The 21,338-nt window shown below is 41.8% G+C and overlaps 2 protein-coding genes across 2 annotated transcripts; both read right to left on the bottom strand.

The window, feature by feature from the left end:
• Positions 1–1,367: 1,367 nt before the first annotated feature.
• LOC310799414 (uncharacterized protein) lies at positions 1,368–9,869 on the bottom strand (the record flags this gene model as incomplete). Its single annotated transcript, XM_083662000.1, has 9 exons — positions 9,806–9,869; positions 8,259–8,582; positions 7,192–7,530; positions 6,892–6,964; positions 6,062–6,153; positions 5,868–5,902; positions 4,598–4,663; positions 1,617–1,817; positions 1,368–1,418 (listed from the first exon to the last, which is right to left on the bottom strand). The coding sequence occupies exons 1-9, from the start codon at positions 9,849–9,851 to the stop codon at positions 1,368–1,370; spliced, it is 1,227 nt and encodes a 408-aa protein (XP_083518126.1). The 5' UTR covers positions 9,852–9,869.
• Positions 9,870–13,681: 3,812 nt separating this feature from the next.
• On the bottom strand, positions 13,682–20,040 carry LOC310799413 (ciliary microtubule inner protein 1-like; the record flags this gene model as incomplete). Its single annotated transcript, XM_083661999.1, has 5 exons — positions 13,682–13,734; positions 16,200–16,338; positions 16,751–16,849; positions 17,038–17,119; positions 19,982–20,040. The coding sequence occupies 5 exons, from the start codon at positions 20,038–20,040 to the stop codon at positions 13,682–13,684; spliced, it is 432 nt and encodes a 143-aa protein (XP_083518125.1).
• Positions 20,041–21,338: the final 1,298 nt, after the last annotated feature.

The following is a 21,338-nucleotide window of genomic DNA, read 5'->3' as shown; positions in this document are numbered from 1 at the left end:
ATCATGCTGACAGCATTACTTATGTCAGCATGCATGTTGAGTTGCCCTAAGTGCTAACTAACTAGCCACATTGCTTGTTCAGTGTCAAAAGTGCTGTTACACCCTTTTGGCAGCAAACAAACCCTTACTTTTACTGTTACTGGCTTTCAGTTTTTGCTGAATTAAAACTTTTGATTCATATGATTTCAGTTGTGTCTTTTTAAATGAAAAGATCTCACTGAGACCTTTTAATTGATATAACTCATATTTGCCCCAAATCTCACTTACTTTGACTCGAATCCCTCGATATATATATATACACTGACGGAGCATTTTAAACACCTGTACAGTACACCTGCTTATTTATGCAATGATCCATTCAGCCAATCATGTGGCAGCAGTGCAATGCAGGATCATGCAGATAGAGGTCAGCAGCGTCACATCAAACATCAAAATGTGCGCTCAGTGAAGTATTTCTGAAATGGCTGATCTTTTTCACACACTACAGCAGTGATACTCAACTTGTGGCCCGGGGGCCAGATGCGGCCCGCGATAGGGTGCAGAGTGGCCCCCCCCAACCATTTTCTAATTCACAATGAAATCTCATGTTCAATAAAGTTTGACTGAGCTCCAGCTAAATTGTCAAATATCACCACCTTCTCGCCACCCACACACTTATATGTACTTAACTAACTTAACCTGACTAACTAACTATCCTGTGTGCACAAAATTGTCAGACTAAACTCCGGCTGACACCCCAAAAACCTACAATCAAATACAGAAAAAATATTGATGTTTGTTTATTAACTGGCCGCTGGCCTCCTGTCATTTTGCAAAAGTGGCCCCCAGGCAAAGCAAGTTGAGTATCGCTGCACTACAGTCTCTTCTTCTTCTTCTTCTGTGGTTTTTTATGGCAGTTGGCATCCTTTAGGTTGCATTACCACCTCTCTAGAATTGACACTGGTGTGAAAACCAAAAACACCCAGTGAGGGGTGGCTCTGTGGATGGAAATGTCTTGTTGATGAGAGAGCTCAGACTGGTTGGAGCCGACAGAAAGGCTTCAGTAACTCAGATAACCTCTCTTACCGTGTCCATTTCTCCAAACTCATAACTGAGGACATAAGTGCCACATCACATCAATACGACATTATCATTATATGTGTTGTAGCATCAATGTCCTCCAGCCTTTTGGGTTTATTAGCACTGGCCATGTTCTAGTGTGGAACCACTGTACCGTAGATCACACTGGTCATGTTCTAGTGTGGAACCACTGTACCGTAGATCACACTGGTCATGTTCTAGTGTGGAACCACTGTACCGTAGATCACACTGGTCATGTTCTAGTGTGGAACCACTGTAGGCCTACCGTAGATCACACTGGTCATGTTCTAGTGTGGAACCACTGTACCGTAGATCACACTGGCTTCTGCTGCTTCAGTCTAATGGAAAAAAGCAGGCAAACACAAGCAAATTATGACATTAAATGAATGCACTAGCAGGAAAGAAAAGTAACAACAATAAAAAATACTAACAGCTTTGCAGTAATAGTAGTATTTTTTTATTGCTTTTCTATGATTTGAACAGAAATATTAAATAGTGGTTTGGCCTGTTAATGTGGACACAGCCTTGATGTTTACCTCCTGGACTTTCCTGTCTTTCACAACATTGCTGTACAGAGCATCAGGATCAACATTGCTGCACAGAGCATCAGGATCAACATTGCTGCACAGAGCATCAGGATCAACATTGCTGTGCAGAGCATCAGGATCAACATTGCTGCACAGAGCATCAGGATCAACATTGCTGCACAGAGCATCAGGATCACTGGTCTGTGGGACCTACAAGGACCAATTTGAAATACAACATTAATCTCATATCTTCGACTACAGTTACTTGACTTCCATTTTTGTGTGTTCCCCTTTGAATATTATTAGTCCAGTCTAGTAGTTATTTATACCCAGCGAGCATAAAATGTTTTTTCAACGTTGATTTTTAGTTTAAATCTGGATGATATTGAGTTTGAACATCTAAGACATAATTCCACCCTCTTTTCAACCGGCTAAAATGCGGTTACAACGTCAACGTGTCAAAAAACACAATTTGGTGGTTAATCATATTGTTAAAACATTTGTTGTAGCTTGAAATAGAGACAATATTGATAGTGTGTGAATTGGCATTTGTCCAATTTATTGTGTAACTGAGAGTTGAAATCTGGTCTACACGAACACTACACACACACACACACACACACACACACACACACACAACATAATTTTAGTCTGTTACATAATATAATAGTCTCGTACACATCACATAAAATAACCTGTCCTCCCGATCGTTGAGCTGTGGTATCGTACAATTGTGTAGTCTACAAGTTGTGTGCGAGATAGACTATATATGTGCACAGCTCCCTAGATAACATAAGTAAATGTATAGCTCAGTCCGTAGAGTGTGGGAGAATGTGGTTTGAATCTCGTGTGCGGTGCTGAATTTTTAATTTAAGATCCTGGTGAAATATGGTCTAAATCTGAACGTTTAATCAACGTCTGCAAATAGTCGGTGAAAAAACGTTCACTCTTGAACCTTTCTTGCGCGTTTTTTCAACGTTGACCCTAAACGTTTTTTAAACGTCTTTTCAACCTAAAAATGCTCGCTGGGTATAATCACAAGCATGGGTATAATCACAAGGACTTTTACATAGCATACAGTAGCTACATATCATATGAATACTACATGATCGTAAATACTACATATACACGTCATAGGCGGATTATGACATGACAGGCCCCTGGGCCTGGATGCATAAAAGCCATGTGCACACATGTGCACATTTAAGGCCAGAATAATAACTAAAGACTCTGGGCCGGATTATCCATATATTACATCGGGCAAGTGCCCGGGGGCACCAGTCAATTTGTCTTGTTGGGGGGGCACCACACATTCAAATTCAATTCTTTATAAGCATTGTCATATTTTCTTCATATATTAGGCCTACTCCACGGCCAAAATTAATCTTTAATACTAAAAGAATATACAGAATGAGAAAGAATTGTGATTGGTGTGGAGGTGCCGGCCTTCTCCATCACATTCAAATGTGTCCAGTTCAAGCATTTTGTGGAGGTGAGAGAAAAGCTGGTAAGAAAAGATCGGCTGAAAACGACTTCCCCAAGTGTGCTCACCACAGTCAGGCTTTTCTTCACCCTGCCTGTTAACTGTGAGTGAGAGAGCGTCACAATTTAAAGATCTCTGTCTCTCACCCTGTCAAACTGTAGACTAAGGGTGAGAGATCCACTTCTGCGCAGCAGTGCCTCTTAAAAACATACATTGCGTCGCTTTTATTTAGAATTTTTATTTTGAATGCTAAACGTCAACATTTTTATATTTTCTAGCATTCGGTACTGGAACTCTTATATTCACCAGTACAGCAACAGGCACTGCGCTGAGGCGGAAGTCCCGGGCGGAAGATTTGCACTGTACAGGAAGCCTCAAAAAAGGTCCGGCTGTCTCAGAGTCTATTTAGGTGCTGAAATAGACTCTGGGCTCCCAGATTGAACTGAGAGCAATGCTCTCTTTTTCAGGAGTGCTCTGCTGGCTACTGAGCAGCTCCACTGGAGCGGTTGGGGTTAAGGGCCTTGCTCAAAGGCAGCTCAGTGGGTGGGTTATCGGCAGACATGGGACCAAGTCACTTTGGTCCAAGTCTCAAGTCATTGGTCCAAGTCTGAAGCAAGTCTCAAATCATTTTGTTTTGGACAAGTCAAGTCAAGTCAAGTCACAGGGTTTGTCGAGTCGAGTTGAGTCCTTAGTTAAGGCAAGTCAAGTCCCAAGTCAAGTCACTTCCCCCCACCCCAAAATACTGCAGTCTTACCTTCCTTTATAACAAAAAAGATGAAGTATTAGTACCTGTCTAATAGTGCTATTGGCCAATTTATCTAACCTGTTCATGACAATGAAATTAATTTGTATTATAATTATTGATGTTCAGTGAAATACTGAACATCAATAATAAGACTACAATGTAATCAAACAAAAACAAATGACTTAAACGTACAGTATTTATCTCTTCTCAATCAAAATGCTTCCTCTCGATCACTGTTAAACAGTCAAAACACTGACAGCCAGGCTACAACATCAAACATTGTTAGATGATATTACATTTGTTCATATTTAATATTTAAACTGACAAACACTAACAACCAAGTCATCAACTCTCAAGTCAAGTCAAGTCTCGAGTCTTTAACTTCCAAGTCCAAGTAAGTCTCAAGTCATTTATGTTTTTGTCAAGTCAAGTCACAAGTCATCAAAACAGGGGCTTGAGTCGATTCGAGTCACCAAGTCTCAAGTCCCCATCTCTGGTTATGGGCCCCCTGAGCTCTTGGCCTGGGCCCAGTAGGCCCGTTTGGTAATACATCCCTGATAGACATGATGATATAGGTTACATACATCATAATATACACTACACAAACACACTCATGTCTATGGGCAATTTAGAGTCTTCAATCCACCCTGCATGTCTTTGGACTGTGGGACAAAACCAGAGCACCTGGAAGAAATGCACACAGACACGGGGAGAACATGCAAACTGCATCATTATGTGCATGTGGACACATTCATACAGTACCTGGGCTGGAGATGTCCTAATGTAATGAACATCACTGTAGATCAAATTCTCTTCATTGTCAGCAGCCTGTTGTGAATAAGTAGAAGAAGGAGGAGGAACAAAACTTCACAAGGAACGATACACAGTGTGTGAATAATAGTGTTTACAGCAGGCATGCAGATTATATTATTAACAACATCCAACTGAGCAGTGACTACCGTATATAGAAGTGCTGCTTAGTGTTTGGGTCGAGACCACCTGTCCTAAACCCTGACCTAGTCAAGACCAAGACCAAGACCAGGGGTGGGCGGGGGTCAATGAGACCAAGACCAAGACCAAGACCTAGGGGGGACGAGACTGAGACCACATGACCGAGACCAGGTCAATGCAAGACCATTCTCAAGACTCCAGTGATGGCTTAACCTTTATTTACACCATTGCTCTGCTAACAACAGGGTCATTATTTAGGGATTTTAGTCAAATACAAGTGGCTGTAGTGAGTTAGCCTAGGTAAACCCAGCCCCCACGTGACCTGCTCTCTCAGTTCCAAATCACTAGTTCCCTAGTGACTGAGAGCAGGTCTGAGAGCAGGTCATGTGGGGGATGGGTTTACCCAGGCTAGTAGTGAGTATACTCAGTGACAGAAGGCATCTGAAACACTGCAATTCCATATCACTGAGGTTCAGAGAGGCTCAACATAGTGGGCAGAATGAAGTGTAAAAACACCCTAAATTATGACCCCAAACTGTCAGCCACTGAGTGAGCCACTATAGACTAATATTAGTCTATAGTGGTTATGTTAAAATAAAAATGTATTTGAAATGTAAACCGCAAAAGGTTTTTCCCTATCTCAGAATGGGCCTTTGGGGGTTTATTACACACAAGCATGATCGTGCGCACATTTGACTTTTGGGTTAGTGTGGTCTCTCTACTGGTCTTGAAATAAAATCTCGAGTCCAGCTTGTCGACACCAAGTCAAGACCAAGACCGAGGGAGGACGAGTTCCAGAAGAGACCGAGACCATCAAAATGTGGTCTTGAGACCAAGACCGGTTTCGACTACTACAGCACTATAGTGCTGCTATAATCCATGTATTATGACCAACAACTCACACTTAGTTATATAAAAATAATTACACCAGTAGCCTTTTTGCATGGTCACATTCCTTAAATGTTGTTTGTTCCGTGTGTCCTATGATCAGTCCATAAAGCATGATACTATCACAAAGAAGATAATTTATGATGAGGCGATGACAACACATGACCATCAAAGGTGATACTGGGTATCTTACCACTGTGATGGCTGATGCTTCAGTTTTGGCCTTCTCTGAAACAAACACAAGGAAATATCATGTAATAATTTTTTTAAAGAAAATTATTTAAAATATCATGTAATAATTTTTTTTAAGAAAATTATTTAAAATGTAATGACACAAATAATATTTAGGTTCTGAATTTGATTCATCAGCGTTTGCCATGGACTTACTATGTATTACTATCCTCCAACCAAACAAGGCAGATGCTAAAACCAAAACCAACAAGACCAGCGGGATGAGGAGAATCTTTAGGTCAATGGATCTAGCAGAAGATAGATGCAGATGAGGTACATTTGATTAAAGACGCACACATTTCCCACAACCATAAAAGTTATCTGACACATTTGTGTGTTTGGATTCTAATTCAAATGTTCATTTTGTGCACTAATGTTGACAATTATAAACTAGAGCAATAAAATGTCAATTTTAAGTGTTGCAACAGTCAGAAAATGCATCCATATTTCACCTTTGGTTGTAAGAAAACTAGATGTTTTTAAGAAATCATCTTTATGCCATGTCTGCTTTATCAAACATACAGTGGAGAGGGACAGGAAGTACACTGGAGAGGGACAGGATATACACTGGAGAGGGACAGGATATACAGTGGAGAGGGACAGGATATACAGTGGAGAGGGACAGGATATACAGTGGAGAGGGACAGGATATACAGTGGAGAGGGACAGGATATACAGTGGAGAGGGACAGGATGTACAGTGGAGAGGGACATGATATACAGTGGAGAGGGACAGGATATACAGTGGAGAGGGACATGATATACAGTGGAGAGGGACAGGATATACACTGGAGAGGGACATGATATACAGTGGAGAGGGACAGGATATACACTGGAGAGGGACAGGATATACAGTGGAGAGGGACAGGAAGTACACTGGAGAGGGACAGGATATACAGGGGGTGGAGAGCAAATGTGAATCAGTTTTGAATCCATGGTGTTGTGAGAACATGGTAGGTGTCTTAGCTCTAAGTAAAGGGGACTGACCTCTGCTGTGGGTCTGGCAGGTTGTCTCCAGCTGCAATGGAGTTTGTGGGCAGACCACTAGATGGCTCAGTACCTGTGAGCACGGAGGAATGTTGGTGGGTGGTTGGAGGAAACGTCTCTATAAAGAGTGAGTAGTGTGACAAGGCTGAATTTTATACTTCATGATTATTTGAACTATTTTAGAGTTTGACTTCATGTTACATTTGTGTGTGTCCGATTAATGGCTTCATTTTTATTAGGCATCGTATAGGCAGTCATATGTGACAATATGAAAGATGAGGAAGAAGGTTTGATTCTTACTTGTGGTGGTGGAGCTTATACTTATGGTGGAGCTCATAGTAGTTGTTGAGGGTCGTTCATGAACAGTGACATGAACTGGCATCTGTAGGTCTCCTTTAGCACACAAATACCAACCACTGCTGTCAACCTTCAGTCCACTCATAGTCACATTGAAGAGACTTGAGGAACTGAAGATTGTCACTTGTGTTCCATCGATTGATCCATACTGTCTCTCCCCACAGAACCATCCCAGTCTACACCACTTTATTTGTCCAGTGATACTATGGTGACCTCTGATCATTATATCTCCTCTATTAAATCCTGATATGTTCTGCTGGTCCACATTGAGTTCAGACGTACCTTGAGGGAGAACAAGCAACAATCAATAGAACATTGTGTGTAATACTCTACACTGGCAAAATGATGATAATGAAATATCAAATATGGAACAGCATGTTGCATACATTCAAATATCTTCAAACCATTCAATCTTTACATCATTTGTTGACTTTACGTCAACAAATGACGTAAAGTCAACAAATAACGTAAAGTGAGGTCTCGAGCAGATGGTGACAGGGCCAGGTATTTTAATTAGTTCATTATCCCCATAAATGGCCAAAAAATGGCCAATTCGTGATAGCACTACGCATAGCAGCCAGCAGGTGACAAACACACATACACACACACACACACACACACACACACACACACACACACACACACACACACACACACACGCACACGCACACGCACGCACGCACACGCACGCGCGCACGCGCACGCGCACGTGCACACACACACACACACACACACACACACACACACACACACACAGGATCAGTATAATGGGTATCAGCACTAGTCATAATTGGTCTCTGCAGCAAAATTAGACAGCCCCTCTGCCCCCCCCCCCCCACACACACACACACACACACGCACATACGCGCGCGCGCACGCACACACACACACACACACACACACACACACACACACACACACACACACACACACACACACACACACACACACACACACACACACAGACAGAAAGGGTTTCACATGTTCTGAAATGAATAACTTGATCTTACTGGAGACTGACAGTTGAAAATGCTGTCCATCATCTTTCCCCTCATCAATTTCCACGACACACCAGTAATAAAAGGTGTCCTCTACCACCAGGTCATTAATGGTCACAGTGAAGATTCTTTGCTTGGTGTCATCAGAGATCGAAAACTTTCCTGAACGACTTGGTTTGTTTGTTTTTACCACATAATCACAGCTGGCCCAAGTATACCCTTTACACAAGTACTTCACATGCTTTATGTACTTTTCTTGATAGAGACAAGGAATAGTGATGGAGCCTCCTGTCTTCACTGACACTTTGCTCACTGTATGTATTATGCTGTGAATTCCTGCAACAACAACAACATGAGGTACATAGTTTACAATATAATCCCTTTATTTGGCTTCATGTAGATCTCACAACTATATCACAATCAGAAACATAGAAACTAGAGACCAGTGATACTCAACTTAGGACCCAGGGGCCAGATGCAGCCCGTGATAGTGTAAAGTACAGAGTGCCCCTGAACCATTCTAATTCACAATGAAAACCAATGTTAAATCTAGTTTGAGTGAGCAGCTGCAGCTCAATTGTCAGATATTGCAGCCTCCCCACCGCCCACCGTTTCACTGAACTGCCGGGGTTTGGTCTTTGGGCTCTTTTCTCCTTTGGTCCCTAAACCTGAATCCATAGTGACATCAACTGGACGTTTATTCATGTTTACTAGAAGCTAGTTTGCATGACCCCCTGACAGTTCACACCTGTCAGGGGGGAACTAGTTACACTGTGCATAGCAATGGGCTTTGGGCTCTCCTTTGGTCCCTAAACCTCTGGTGTAGAGTACAGAGCGCCGAACTATTCTAATTAAGCAATGGGCTTACGAAATGACTTGGAATATTTTTCTATCATTTTGGAAATTAATTGTAATCCCCAATCTTTAAAAGCACCCCCTGCAAGCTGCTCAAGTACCCTATAGGGGTACACGCACCCCTGGTTGGGAATTACTGGATTAGCCTATTTGGAGTTGCCTGCAAAGGACATTTTTCTTTTGTTAGTGGTTTTCATTTGAACTCCAATACACTGATATTGAACTTTGCATTATTGTCACTCTGATTATTGCTTTGATTATTTGGTTCAGATTGATGCTGTCTGGGTTCATGGCAGCGTGTAAAAATCGTATATGTGTCAGACTAAACTCCGGCTGGCACCTCCAAAACCTACAATCCACTACATAAAAAAATAATATTTATAATGTTTGTTTATTCACTGCCCCCTGGCTGCCTCGCCTGTCATTTTGCAAAAAGGGGCCCCTGGGCAAAGCAAGTTGAGTATCCCTGCTGTAGACTGTAAATTCATTCAAACATAATGATGAAAGAACAGTTCATCTTATAATATTAGAGGTGGTTGTCACTTTAAATATGTGAATCAAAGTTCATTATTCCAGAATATCATGTCACTACTATACAACATTAATATCATCATCATCATCATCATCATCATCATCATCACAGGTAGCCTAACAGTTATGCAAGCTAAACTAAGAGTGTTCTCATGAAGACTTTGCTCACTTACCAATGAGTCCACAGAGGAGAAGCAGAGGGATGCAGGTCAAAGCCATGTCTGCTTCAATGTGAGAGTGAACACTACCTCCCTCTCTAGTCACTCTTACTGCTTCAATGTGAGAGTGAACACTACCTCCCTCTCTAGTCACTCTTACTGCAGGGCTAACTGCTGCTCCTCCTCATTCTGAACACACCTCCTGTCCTATAAGCTGCTGTGTATCTATTGAGCATACAGAGTCAAATATACTGCATTCATATCTCTATCTACAATACATTACATACATATATTTGAATGAGTTTAATTTGCTTCTCTTTTCCAGTTAGGCATCAACCAAAGCCTATATTGTTGCTGACACTTCTGATTTTTGTTTGTCCTCATATGTGGGTCAGAGGCAAAGTGAACGTCACTTCCTGCTTCAGCACTGTACCAGAGATTTTCATCCACCATTTATTTTCCCATAGACATTTCGTAAAATGCTTATCCAAATAGTTGTACTTGGTCAAATCAAACGGTTCAGATATATTTAGAATCGGGAGAGACCATAGTAGAACATTTCACTCAGACCAATAGTAACAAAGAACAACATAGAAAAAATATTTTCTTTCAATCTGAAGTTTTTTACGTTTTGGTCCAAGTGAAATGTTATGTGGTCTCTCTTGTTGTTTCTTAATATATCTGAACCGTTTGGTTTGAATAAGTAAAACTATTTTTATAAGCATTTTGCTGAAGCAACTTCCACAAAGCTTAAGCCTCTCTTAACACATCATTTTCCCACATAGAAATAGTTAAATCGATTTATTTTTGTCACCATCTATTCTTACTAATATTTGATCCAATATCCCACAAAAGACTTTGTTGTCTCACACAAGAGTTTCCAATCATGGAAAAGATCAGCCTGTGGAGTTGGTTGACTGTAACTGTCATAACTCATCATTTCTTTATTATTCACTGGTTCCATGCAGGGACTCATTTGCTCGACAGGAATGCTGCGTATGAATTTCTGCTGCACAACAGGTGGCAGGGAAAATACATTTTAGACATTTTTATAAGAGAGTGGAGTAAAGTCATGCTTTTATGTAAATATGAAAAAGCTATAAGGTGTGCAGAAAAGCCTATTCTAGAGCAAGGGTCTTTTTTCAATCCAAAGGAGGGATTGATTCTCTCATCCAGATGCTTAAAATACATTTCTTATCATGTAGGCCTATAGGGGACCCCTGCAGATTTGGGGGCCCCAGGCTACTAGGAGAATCTGAGGCGTAGACGCATATACATGGAGGAGGGTGGACCTTGCTCCTCTCTGCCTCCTAACACACACCTGACCTCACTCTTTCCACAGAGTAGGAAACGTAGAATCCATACACAAATTAGAATGTAGGGTAAGAAGACTCTTTGGAAATTAACTTAATGAAATAATGTCACTGGCTTCCCGATCGCGACTCTTCTCGTCCCTGGCACCTCAATGGTGGAATGAGCTTCCACCTTCAGTCAGGACGGCTGAATCACTGCCGATCTTTTGGAAAAGACTAAAGACACACCTTTTCAGGCTCTATCTGGGCCCTTCTTGAACTAACTTCTTTCTCTCTCTTAAAAAAATAAAAAAATAAATTACTAACTTAACTTTACCACTATTCCTTCAGATGTTGTAGTTGTCATAGACTGTGTTGCATAGTTGATTGCTCTATTGCTGACAAAAATGTGTTATTGTAACAGCCAAAAGTTGGTATTTTATTGTTATTCATATAATTTGAGATGAGGATAAGCAATAGAACTATGCACACAGGGAAGGTTATTATATCGCTTTGAGAAAAGTTTGCATCAAAAGAAGAACAAACAAACGGAAGCTCAAACTGCTCATGGCTTTAACCAGTTGAATGTCGGCTGCGACGAGCCGACACCCACAACTGCAGTTCTAAGCATTTCCCCTGCATGAGCGGTTTGATGGTGTGAGCCTTTCAACGTGGTGAAAGATGACAGAAGTATTGTGCTGTGCTCAGGGGTGGACTGGGAGAATCGTTCAGGCCAGGAAATATAGAGTGAAATATAGCCCCAGTCAGGCAGTCAGCACACTTTTTAATAAGCGGGTCTGGGGGTCTGAGTTATAAAGACACTTCCTGCATTCTGGTGAATTGTTGTGCACTGATACCAGAGTGCAAATTACACAATGATAATGAAGGGGTGGGGGGGCACAGGATGATGCAGGCACTTGTAGGCTTCATTTGAACATGTGGGGGGAGGGGGGGGCATAAAGATGGGAGGGGCCTAGGCAAATTCTGAGGGTTAAACACTTCATTTCCTGCATTGTGGTGTTTCTTTATGCACCTGCAGGCCATTTAGCAGGCCAGGCCACCGGTCAAACTCCCTATGCTCCCTAAGGCCAGTCCGACCCTGGCTGTGCCACTGAGTGGATACAACGAAATAGTACAACCAACATTTAAAAATAAGGAATTATCACGTACAAACCTATAACAGGACTTCCCCCCTAAGAATGTCACTGATATCTTTATTGTGAAATGCAGCCCAAGAGTACCCAAGGCTTGCATAAGCATTGTAATAGTCTTCTACATATCAAGGTCAAACAGCATCGTGGGAGTTTGAGTTGTCACCTAGAATGAGTCAACACTGTGCTCTCTACTGGCTGGGGCCGTTTAACACTAGTGTGCAAAGTGTGACATGAAACTCACACCTCTGCCTGTGCAGCACAAGCAGTTTTATTTCAGATTCGAGACTAGAACTGTTGTCTCCCAGTCTCATCTAAAATCCCACTCTGCTAAAATCACATATTATGCCATTTTAGGCATAATATGGGAAAAAAATAAAATAATTAAAGGGCATGCCTATAGGCTAATACAGAGTGGACAATATGAAAATAGGCTCAGCATACAATGCACAACATACAATGTCGACCGCACAAGTACGGTCATCCATAATCATCACATCCACATGCAAAACCATGTCAATTGAACAATGCCAATATCACATCTAAGCACCATGTCAGTCAGCACAGCAATAACAATATCCAATATCACTGCCCCAAAATATGACCAAGTACAAACAACTGAAGGAATGACACTACTCATTTTTGGACAATAATTCTTTCTACATTTATATTGCTTTGTATGTTTTCTTATTGTGCAAATAAAACATTATAAATTAATTCTTATTTGTTAGTTAACATTTCTTGGTGCACGCAATTTTTTCAGAACATTTTTAACAAATTATGCTTTAAAAAAATGATAGGGACAAAATCTGCCATTTGAAGAAGTGACGGGGACACGTACGTCCCCAGCATCACTGATATTGGTTTCATTAGGGCCCTGGCTCTTTTTAAAGTATTGCATCATAATTGAGGATGTCTTGTGTGAGTGTAAAAGGCCAAAAATGATATGTTATCAAGATGCAAAATATACCGTTTTCAGCTGGTGTGCTATTTATCGTATTTCATGTGCCGATCACAGCTGATCTGATGATATAGCCATGTAATTTGCAGATCCATCTAATCAGCTGTTTCTAACAGAAAAAGATGGTGGTTTGTGGACTGGGTTTTTGGGCCAATCTAAAAGGGGCTCTAGAGGCAACACAGTACTAGACACTGTGGGACTTGCTGGTGTTGCCTCAAAGAACAGATTGAGGTAGCCATTAAGACAAAGGTCAAAGTCTTCATCTCATCAATCGCTGTCTGAAGAGTTGAGGGAAGAACTGAACATTCCTCCACAGGAAAATCACCCCATGATGTCAGATTATCCTCTCCTCTGCCCCAGCCTCCCCCTGACCCCTCTGAGCAACATCCTAGCCTGAGCACAATCACTTTGCCCTGGACCTTCAGAACCCATGTTCCTCTTTATCCACGAGCACAGCTGCCATCTCTGTCTTCCTCCAACACCTCCTCTACGTCCGTCGGTCCATGTCAGAATAGGAGGAGCAGGCACAGCCTAGCTGCTCTGTGAGCAGACAAAGTGCAGGAGTGAGTCAGGACCTCAACTGAAACTGCCTCACTCCCAGAGCGGAAACATAATAAGCACTCTGGATTCTACACAGCACTAATTTTAAGATATTTTGGACCTGCTTTAAATTATATCTATAATGTTCTTGTGCTATGTTTTATAAAATTGTTACAATTAATCAAGTTCATGCATGTTCTTCTTTCTTAAAAAGAAAGTGGTGTGTTTTAAATTAATTATTTGAAATGGATAATTTAAACATTTTGAGAGACACAACTAGTGTTATCTCTGACATGCCTCTAGATGTCACTATTCTAGTCCATATGAGAACGTATGCTGTATCATATCAGCCCAGTAGCCCAGAGCCTACTGCCTCTTTCACTTGTAGATATATTACATTTACCACAATATAAATATGAAAAGTTTAAAATTATATCACAGCATGACATCAGCAGGCCTCGGCTCACCTGTGAAGGGAGATGTTTCTTCACAGCAGAATGACACAGGTCTTGACTACAAAGACATTATAAGCCTGCATAGCTTCATGACTAATGGATGCTAACAGAACATGCTGCTGTAGCAAGAGAGCAATTTGCACCATCTAGTGGTGAGTCACATGCTTTTGTTTACATTGTTTCTACATTGTTTCTAGTGTGTTGTCATGTATATTATAAGAGTGTTTTTGTACAGCTGAATGAGTGAAGCTATTTCTTGTGTTGTGCATCAGTCAGGGAGCAAATTAGGAGGTTCTATATATAATAAAATGGAGATATAGAAGCCTTGTACAACTCAGTTGATTGTACTGAGTCATGCTTTGTGCCATCATGGGAACCAGTAGACAAACCAGTCAGTGGCTGATGAGACAGTTACAGCAAAAAATAAATCTAATTTAGTCACTGACGTCCAAATTAAACAATCAACTGCAACAGGCATGGTAGATAATAAAACTTTTATTTATGTACACCATGATATACAAACTGGATTTGTACATAAATACATTGTACTTCACCCAACGATGATTACAATATTACAGTTCAGTCAAAAGGGGGAAAAAAACAATCCTTGCATTTGTGGTTGCAAAATAGTAAAGCAGGGCCTAATGGAATGAGTTAATGAGTTATCAGTACAACATCAAATCATTACAGAAATTGGTAAAGTTATGTGATGTATTATACTGATGATAAATGTCATGGTGATTTTGGTTACATATAAACCAGGTATACCTATAAATGCTAATGCTAATTGAAGCATATTTGTAAGCAAATTGTGAACCTTACAGGATTTTACAATATGTACAGTATACATTGTACAGAATATGTGTATTGCAGATATTGGAACAGAGTTGTGCAAAGAAAAAGTGATATTGACCCTCTGGGGTCGAAGCAATTTTTTCCTATTTTTGTTTCCATCTGGTCTCCTTGTGTAATAATGCTGCTTGTATAACCTCAACCCTGTAATGGACCATCAAGTGATAGACCTCATAGTTTTCAGGACAACCAGAGCTATCACGTATGCTGCTATGATGTCATATGAATATATCAATTCTTATATGACTATAAAGACAAAAGAAAAAACAAGGCGGAAATTGAATCTCACACAAATATATTCAAAACAAACAGAGTGTAGGAGCCAAATCGGAAAAGTTTTAATTGATGATTGAAATGGTGGCCAATTGATGGTGGCCTTGACATTTATGTAAACACATTAGACCTTTAGCTGAATGGTTCTGTGTCCTTTTATGTTTATTTTGAGCTCACTTCAACAGCACATGATGTGGCTTTAGATGTGCCCTAACGCTTAAGACATGGGTTGAAAACGTTATTGTCTTCCAGAAGTGAAGATACTGGTATCATATTATGAAATTAGAAGACCTTATGCATCCATTGGTATCAAACATGTCATGCAAGCTTGTTGGGAAAGGGTGCTAATAATGCTCCAAAGCTAAAGCTAAATTTTGTCAAAGGAAAAACTGGCATGGCTATTTGCAAAAGGGTCCCGTGTTTACTTTAGATTCTCGATTAAGCAGCACTGTAGAGTTGCAGCAGAATAGACCGTTTGTGACATACTTTGAAAGGGTAAGACGTTTAAAGAATCAAAATGTATATTATCAGCCTTATTATTATAACATTATGTTATGCATTCAAACAGCCAACCACGTACTTCCTGGAACTATCCTTGGAAGCTTGAATGGAGCTCATAGCTACGTGAGTCACGATCAAGCGTTTTTTAGAATTTAATACATAGAATTGGGAACGTTACATTCAATTTAATTCAGACTGCCTGGCACACAATCTCCGCCATTTTCACACGGAGCTTCCGCGGGGGGGGGGGAGCGGGGGCGTAGTGGCGTCCGAGTATGTGGGGCTCGCTGGCGCCGCCAGACGGCGAGACGGCTCCAATTCGAGGCGGACGGACGACCATGTTTAGGCCTTTAGGACTTCCGTTGGCGCAACTCTCTCTTTGACTCTGGCTCAGCCCAGCTTCCAGAACACTCCGCCTGCCATGATGCACCATGCCGTAGTTCTCCAGCTGAAGCTGCGGCTGAGCGGAGCGCCAGCCAATCAGGGCCTGGGTTGTCTGGGGAACCGGAGGAGAGGGGCCCACCTGGAGAAATTAGGTGAGAAAGAAAGAAAGAAAGAAAGAAAGAAAGAAAGAAAGAAAGAAAGAAAGAAAGAAAGAAAGAAAGAAAGAAAGAAAGAAAGAAAGAAAGAAAGGACAAAATAAAGAAAGGAAGGAAGGAAGAAATAAACAAGAGTTAAAAAGTTATAGATAAGTAGATAAACAAAAATATAAATAGATAGATAGATAGATAGATAGATAGATAGATAGATAGATAGATCGATCGATCGATCAATCGATCAATCGATATCTATCGATAGACAGAAAGACAGACAGACAGACAGACAGAGAGATAGATAGATAGATAGATAGATAGATAGATAGATAGATAGATAGATAGATAGATAGATAGATAGATAGATAGATAGATATATCAGATAGATAGTGTGTTATGTACATGGATGTATTTCTCTGGGGGGGTCGGAGGTCGTATCTTCAGGTGATGAGGAAGCTCCACTCGCTTCATTTCCTTCAGCTTCACACTCGACCTCTCGTACTGAAATATACAGGAGAAACTGTGTGTGTGTGTTTCTGTTTGTGTGTGTGTGTGTGTGTGTGTGTGTGTGTGTTTCTGTTTGTGTGTGTGTGTGTGTGTGTGTGTGTGTGTGTGCGTGTGTGTGTGTATGTGTGTGTGTGTGTGTGTGCGTGTGCGTGTGGATGGGTGTCTGTGTGTGTGTAGCCTACCTCCTGGTAGGCCTCGGTCAGGACACCCCACTTGTGCGGCCAGGCTTTGGCCGACTCCTTCTCCGCCTCTACATGTGCCTTCCTACACACACACACACACACACACACACACACACACACACACACACACACACACACACACACACACACACACACACACACATACAGTACACGATTAAAAAGACTAGAAATGTGCATGCTTCACATGCTCATTTCTAGGGTGGAGACTCAAAAAATTCAGCACTGCACTCTGTTGGGTCCCCAGCAGTGCACCCCCTAAGTTTGAAATCGATCAGACAAACAGTTCTCAAGATACATGAAAGCCATGCTCTGAGTGGTCGACTTGTATGGAATTCGACACTGGACTTTTTTGGGTGGCCAGCAGTTTGAAGTTTGAAGTCAATCGGACAGATGTTCTCAAGATAAACCCCTTTTTGTGTTGCCAGTAGGTGGCGCTATGACTATGCGCGTGTACAGAATTCAGCACCGCACTCCGTTGGGTTCCCGGCAGCGCACTCCCCAAGTTTGACGTCGATTGGAAGAACGGTTCTCGAGATAAACCATTTTTTGTGTTGCCAGTAGGTGGCGCTATGACTATGCCTGTGTCCGAATTGCAGTGAATTCGGCACTGCGGTCTGTTAGATCTCCAGCAGCGCACCCGCTAAATTTTAAGTCAGATGAACGGTTCTCGAGATAAAGCGCTTTTTTTGCTGCCAGTAGGCGGCCCTAGGACTATGTGCGTGTCTAAAATTCGGCAGCGCAATCCATCAGGTTCCCGGCAGCGCACTCCCCAAGTTTGAAGTCGATTGGACGAACGGTTCTCGAGATAAACCACTTTCTGTGATGCCAGTAGGTGGAGCTGTGACTATGCCAGCTCAGTGGCCTTGTGGTCTGAGTGTCCGCCCTGAGACTGGGAGGTCGTGAGTTCGATCCCCGGCCGAGTCATACCAAAGACTATAAAAATGGGACCCATTGCCTCCCTGCTTGGCACTCAGCATCAAAGGGTTGGAATTGGGGGGTTAAATCACCATGTGATTCCCGAGCGCGGCGCACGCTGCTGCTCACCGCTCCCCCAGGGGATGGGTCAAATGCGGAGAACAAATTTCACACATTGTGTGACAATCAGTGGGACTTTACCTTTACTTTACCTTTATGCGCATGTCTGAATTGCATGAAATTCGGCACCACACTCCATCGAGTTCCCAGCAGTGCACCCGCAAAGTTTAAAGTCGTTCTCGAGATAAACCGCTTTTGTGTTGCCAGTAGGTGGCGCATGTGTCTGAAATTTGCACTCCACAAGTTTGGAGTCGATCCGTTGAACGGTTCTCGAGATATGGCCATTTAAAATCTAAAATATGACCATAGCACCCCCTATGGGCATTATCAGCAATGGTTGTATCACTTGCCATTTTAAATAATTGCATGATGAACTAATCAGTCAAATATTAATGTCTGTATTCATTGTATTTATTTTGTCAATTGTTACATTTTGGTATCTGCGTTGTAAGAGCCGCTTCTCTTGAACAGCCGTGCCAGTGAAGTGATTAGATATTTAATAAAATAAATTAAGAAAAGGTTTCAAGGTCAAAACAGACCAGCGGCTCCCCCACCATTTCTGACTCACAGACTGGCCACTTGAAAATCAGAAAAATCTTTTGTGGCTCACTTCTGACCGTAAACAGTCCGGAGGCCAAATAATGAGTTCTCAGAGCATGTTTTATTCTATCGATAAAAGGAGCACCACACAGAACTAAAAGTGAGGGGCTGTCTGCAATAGTTTTAACAAATGATATATTTTTTTAAAAGAGATATTCACACATCCAATTCTCTCTGGTGCAGGTGCGCTGGAAAGTATCACTTGAGTCTTGAAGAAGATTCCGCACACTTCAGCGTCACCCTTTTATTAACCCATTGATACCTGATGCAGCATTTGTGTGTGTATCCCTTTAAGACCGCGAACCGCGTCACGCGGTTCGCGTGTCAATGGGTATCAATGGGTTAAACAAACAACGTTTCGGTCCAATGGACCTTTGTCAACACTCGCCAATTTGACTTGTAAATTATTTGGCGGTTCACTTGCAATAGCTTCACATCAGCTACTGCAGTGGTTCCCAAATGGTGTGCCTACCTTGAGGCCAATCCAGCCTTGGGATTGTGTGACAACCATACATTATTATCGCTGCAAATAAAGCACACATGGGCAAAATGTGGCCCCAGGGCCGGCCCCGGCCCCGGCCCCGGCCCCTGGGCCATCTCAATCCGGCCCCCAAGGTCCTCAGAGAAAAACAAAACCACAACCCCCAAAAACTCAATATAGGACAGAATTATGTTAGTAAATCTCATCTGCTACAGCCATTGGATTTGTATCACTATTATATCAGGAGGTTAACAAGAAATGACCAATCACAACGGGAGAGAGGGTTAAAAAATAGTGGGAGTGTTGATCTCCAATGTGTGGCCCCTCGCTTACCTGATGTAAGTCAGTATGGCCCTCTAGGAAAATAAATGTTGCCCACCCCTGAAATAAAGCCTAACATACAAAAGCGGGCATGTTGCTGCTTTGATGTAGTCATTTCACAAAGTTTCAAATTAATTCCTGATTTATTTCGCTCATAAATATTTCACGAGTAACATAGTTGTTTGTCAAATTTTATTTGGTATTAGTAAATAAAAAACATTTAAAGTGATACGAGTGATAACACACGTTATTATAGAGGCTATTTTGCATCGAGATTTTGTCTTGCCCTTTGGTGTGCCTCGGGTGCAAAAAGTTTGAAAACCAATGAGCTACTGACTGTAGCATCATGAAATCATCCAGTTGGAGTTCAACTAACAGTGAGTGTCTGATGCAGGTTTTGAAGGGAAAGTGAGACTGAACTAAAACAGAAAGTCTTGATATAAGAGAAGTATCAGAAGAGTTGGTATCAGCAGGCAGCAGCTTTACCAGATGTTGTCTTGGTCCACACCGTTTTTGCGTTTAGACGTTCTCTGTGGAGCTTCCATCTTCCATCTGTCCTGACCAGCCTGTGTGTGGGTGTGTGTGTGGGTGTGTGTGTGTGTGTGTGTGTGTGTGTGTCCTCTCTCTTTCTCTGTCTGGCTAATGTTTCACCTGTGTGTAAGTCTCACTGACAGACCTGTTTACCGTCGCCGTGGAGACGGAGCTCCCTGACACCTATAGCTCTTGTGTGTAACCGCGACGACGGTGGGATGGAATCATTGGAGGGTCACTGAGAGTCCAGCCATCCTACGTTGTCTTTGTTTTGAATGAAACGCTTCACGTTCAATAACATTTTTACATTCGCTCAAAGAGGCTTGACAGAGTCCCAGAGTTATGTTTTGTCGCTCGACACTTTTGAAACTGATATGGCGTCTTTCGCGCGGTGTCCCTGGAGAATTTCGTCATGTCGCGCAATGTGATAGGCTAGTCACTATGTAGACAATGTGATAGGCTAGTCACTATGTAGACAATGTGATAGGCTAGTCACTATGTAGTGACACCAGTGTAGCGGTGTCTGACAGTCAGCCTACATGTAGATACAGGATCTACTCGGCTTACAGATTCTGCTCGCACTACCGCAAGTGCTTCCACAACGGAGTCTAACCCATGGGTCTAACTTAAACCCTAAGCCCTAACCTTGATTCATATTTTTTACGTCTATCATGTCTGATAACATCGGTAGCTTAGCGTTAGCTTGTTAGCTAATCTAAAGATGTCGGCCATTTTGCCCAGGTTAATCCCACCATGTGCCCAACATATAGCCAATCAAATGCCTGCCTGAGCTGAAATTGGAGCCGACACACACACACACACACACACACACACACACACACACACACACACACACACACACACACACACACACAAACACACAGACACACACACACACATGGATGCGACACACACAGACAGACCAACAGACCGACACACACACACACACACACACACACACACACACACACACACACACACACACACACACACACACAGCCTATATATATATATATATATATATATATATATATATATATATATATATATATATATATATATATATATATATATATATATATATATATATATATATTATATATATATACTGTATATATATATATATATATATATACTGTATATATATATATATATATTGTAACGTTCTGGTATTCGTCCAAGGAACTGGAGACTTGAAGTTGGTACAGGCTTTTTATTCTTGTCTTCACAATATAGCTCCTAGCAGCTAGCTTCGCTGCTAGCTCTGCAACCACCCGGTCAGCTCGCCCACATGGCCTGACTGGCCTCCGCC

The sequence above is a fragment of the Poromitra crassiceps genome (assembly GCF_964638095.1).
Source record: "Poromitra crassiceps genome assembly, chromosome: 27".
Lineage (NCBI taxonomy): Eukaryota > Metazoa > Chordata > Actinopteri > Beryciformes > Melamphaidae > Poromitra > Poromitra crassiceps.
This window is presented reverse-complemented; position numbering and strand designations above follow the sequence as displayed.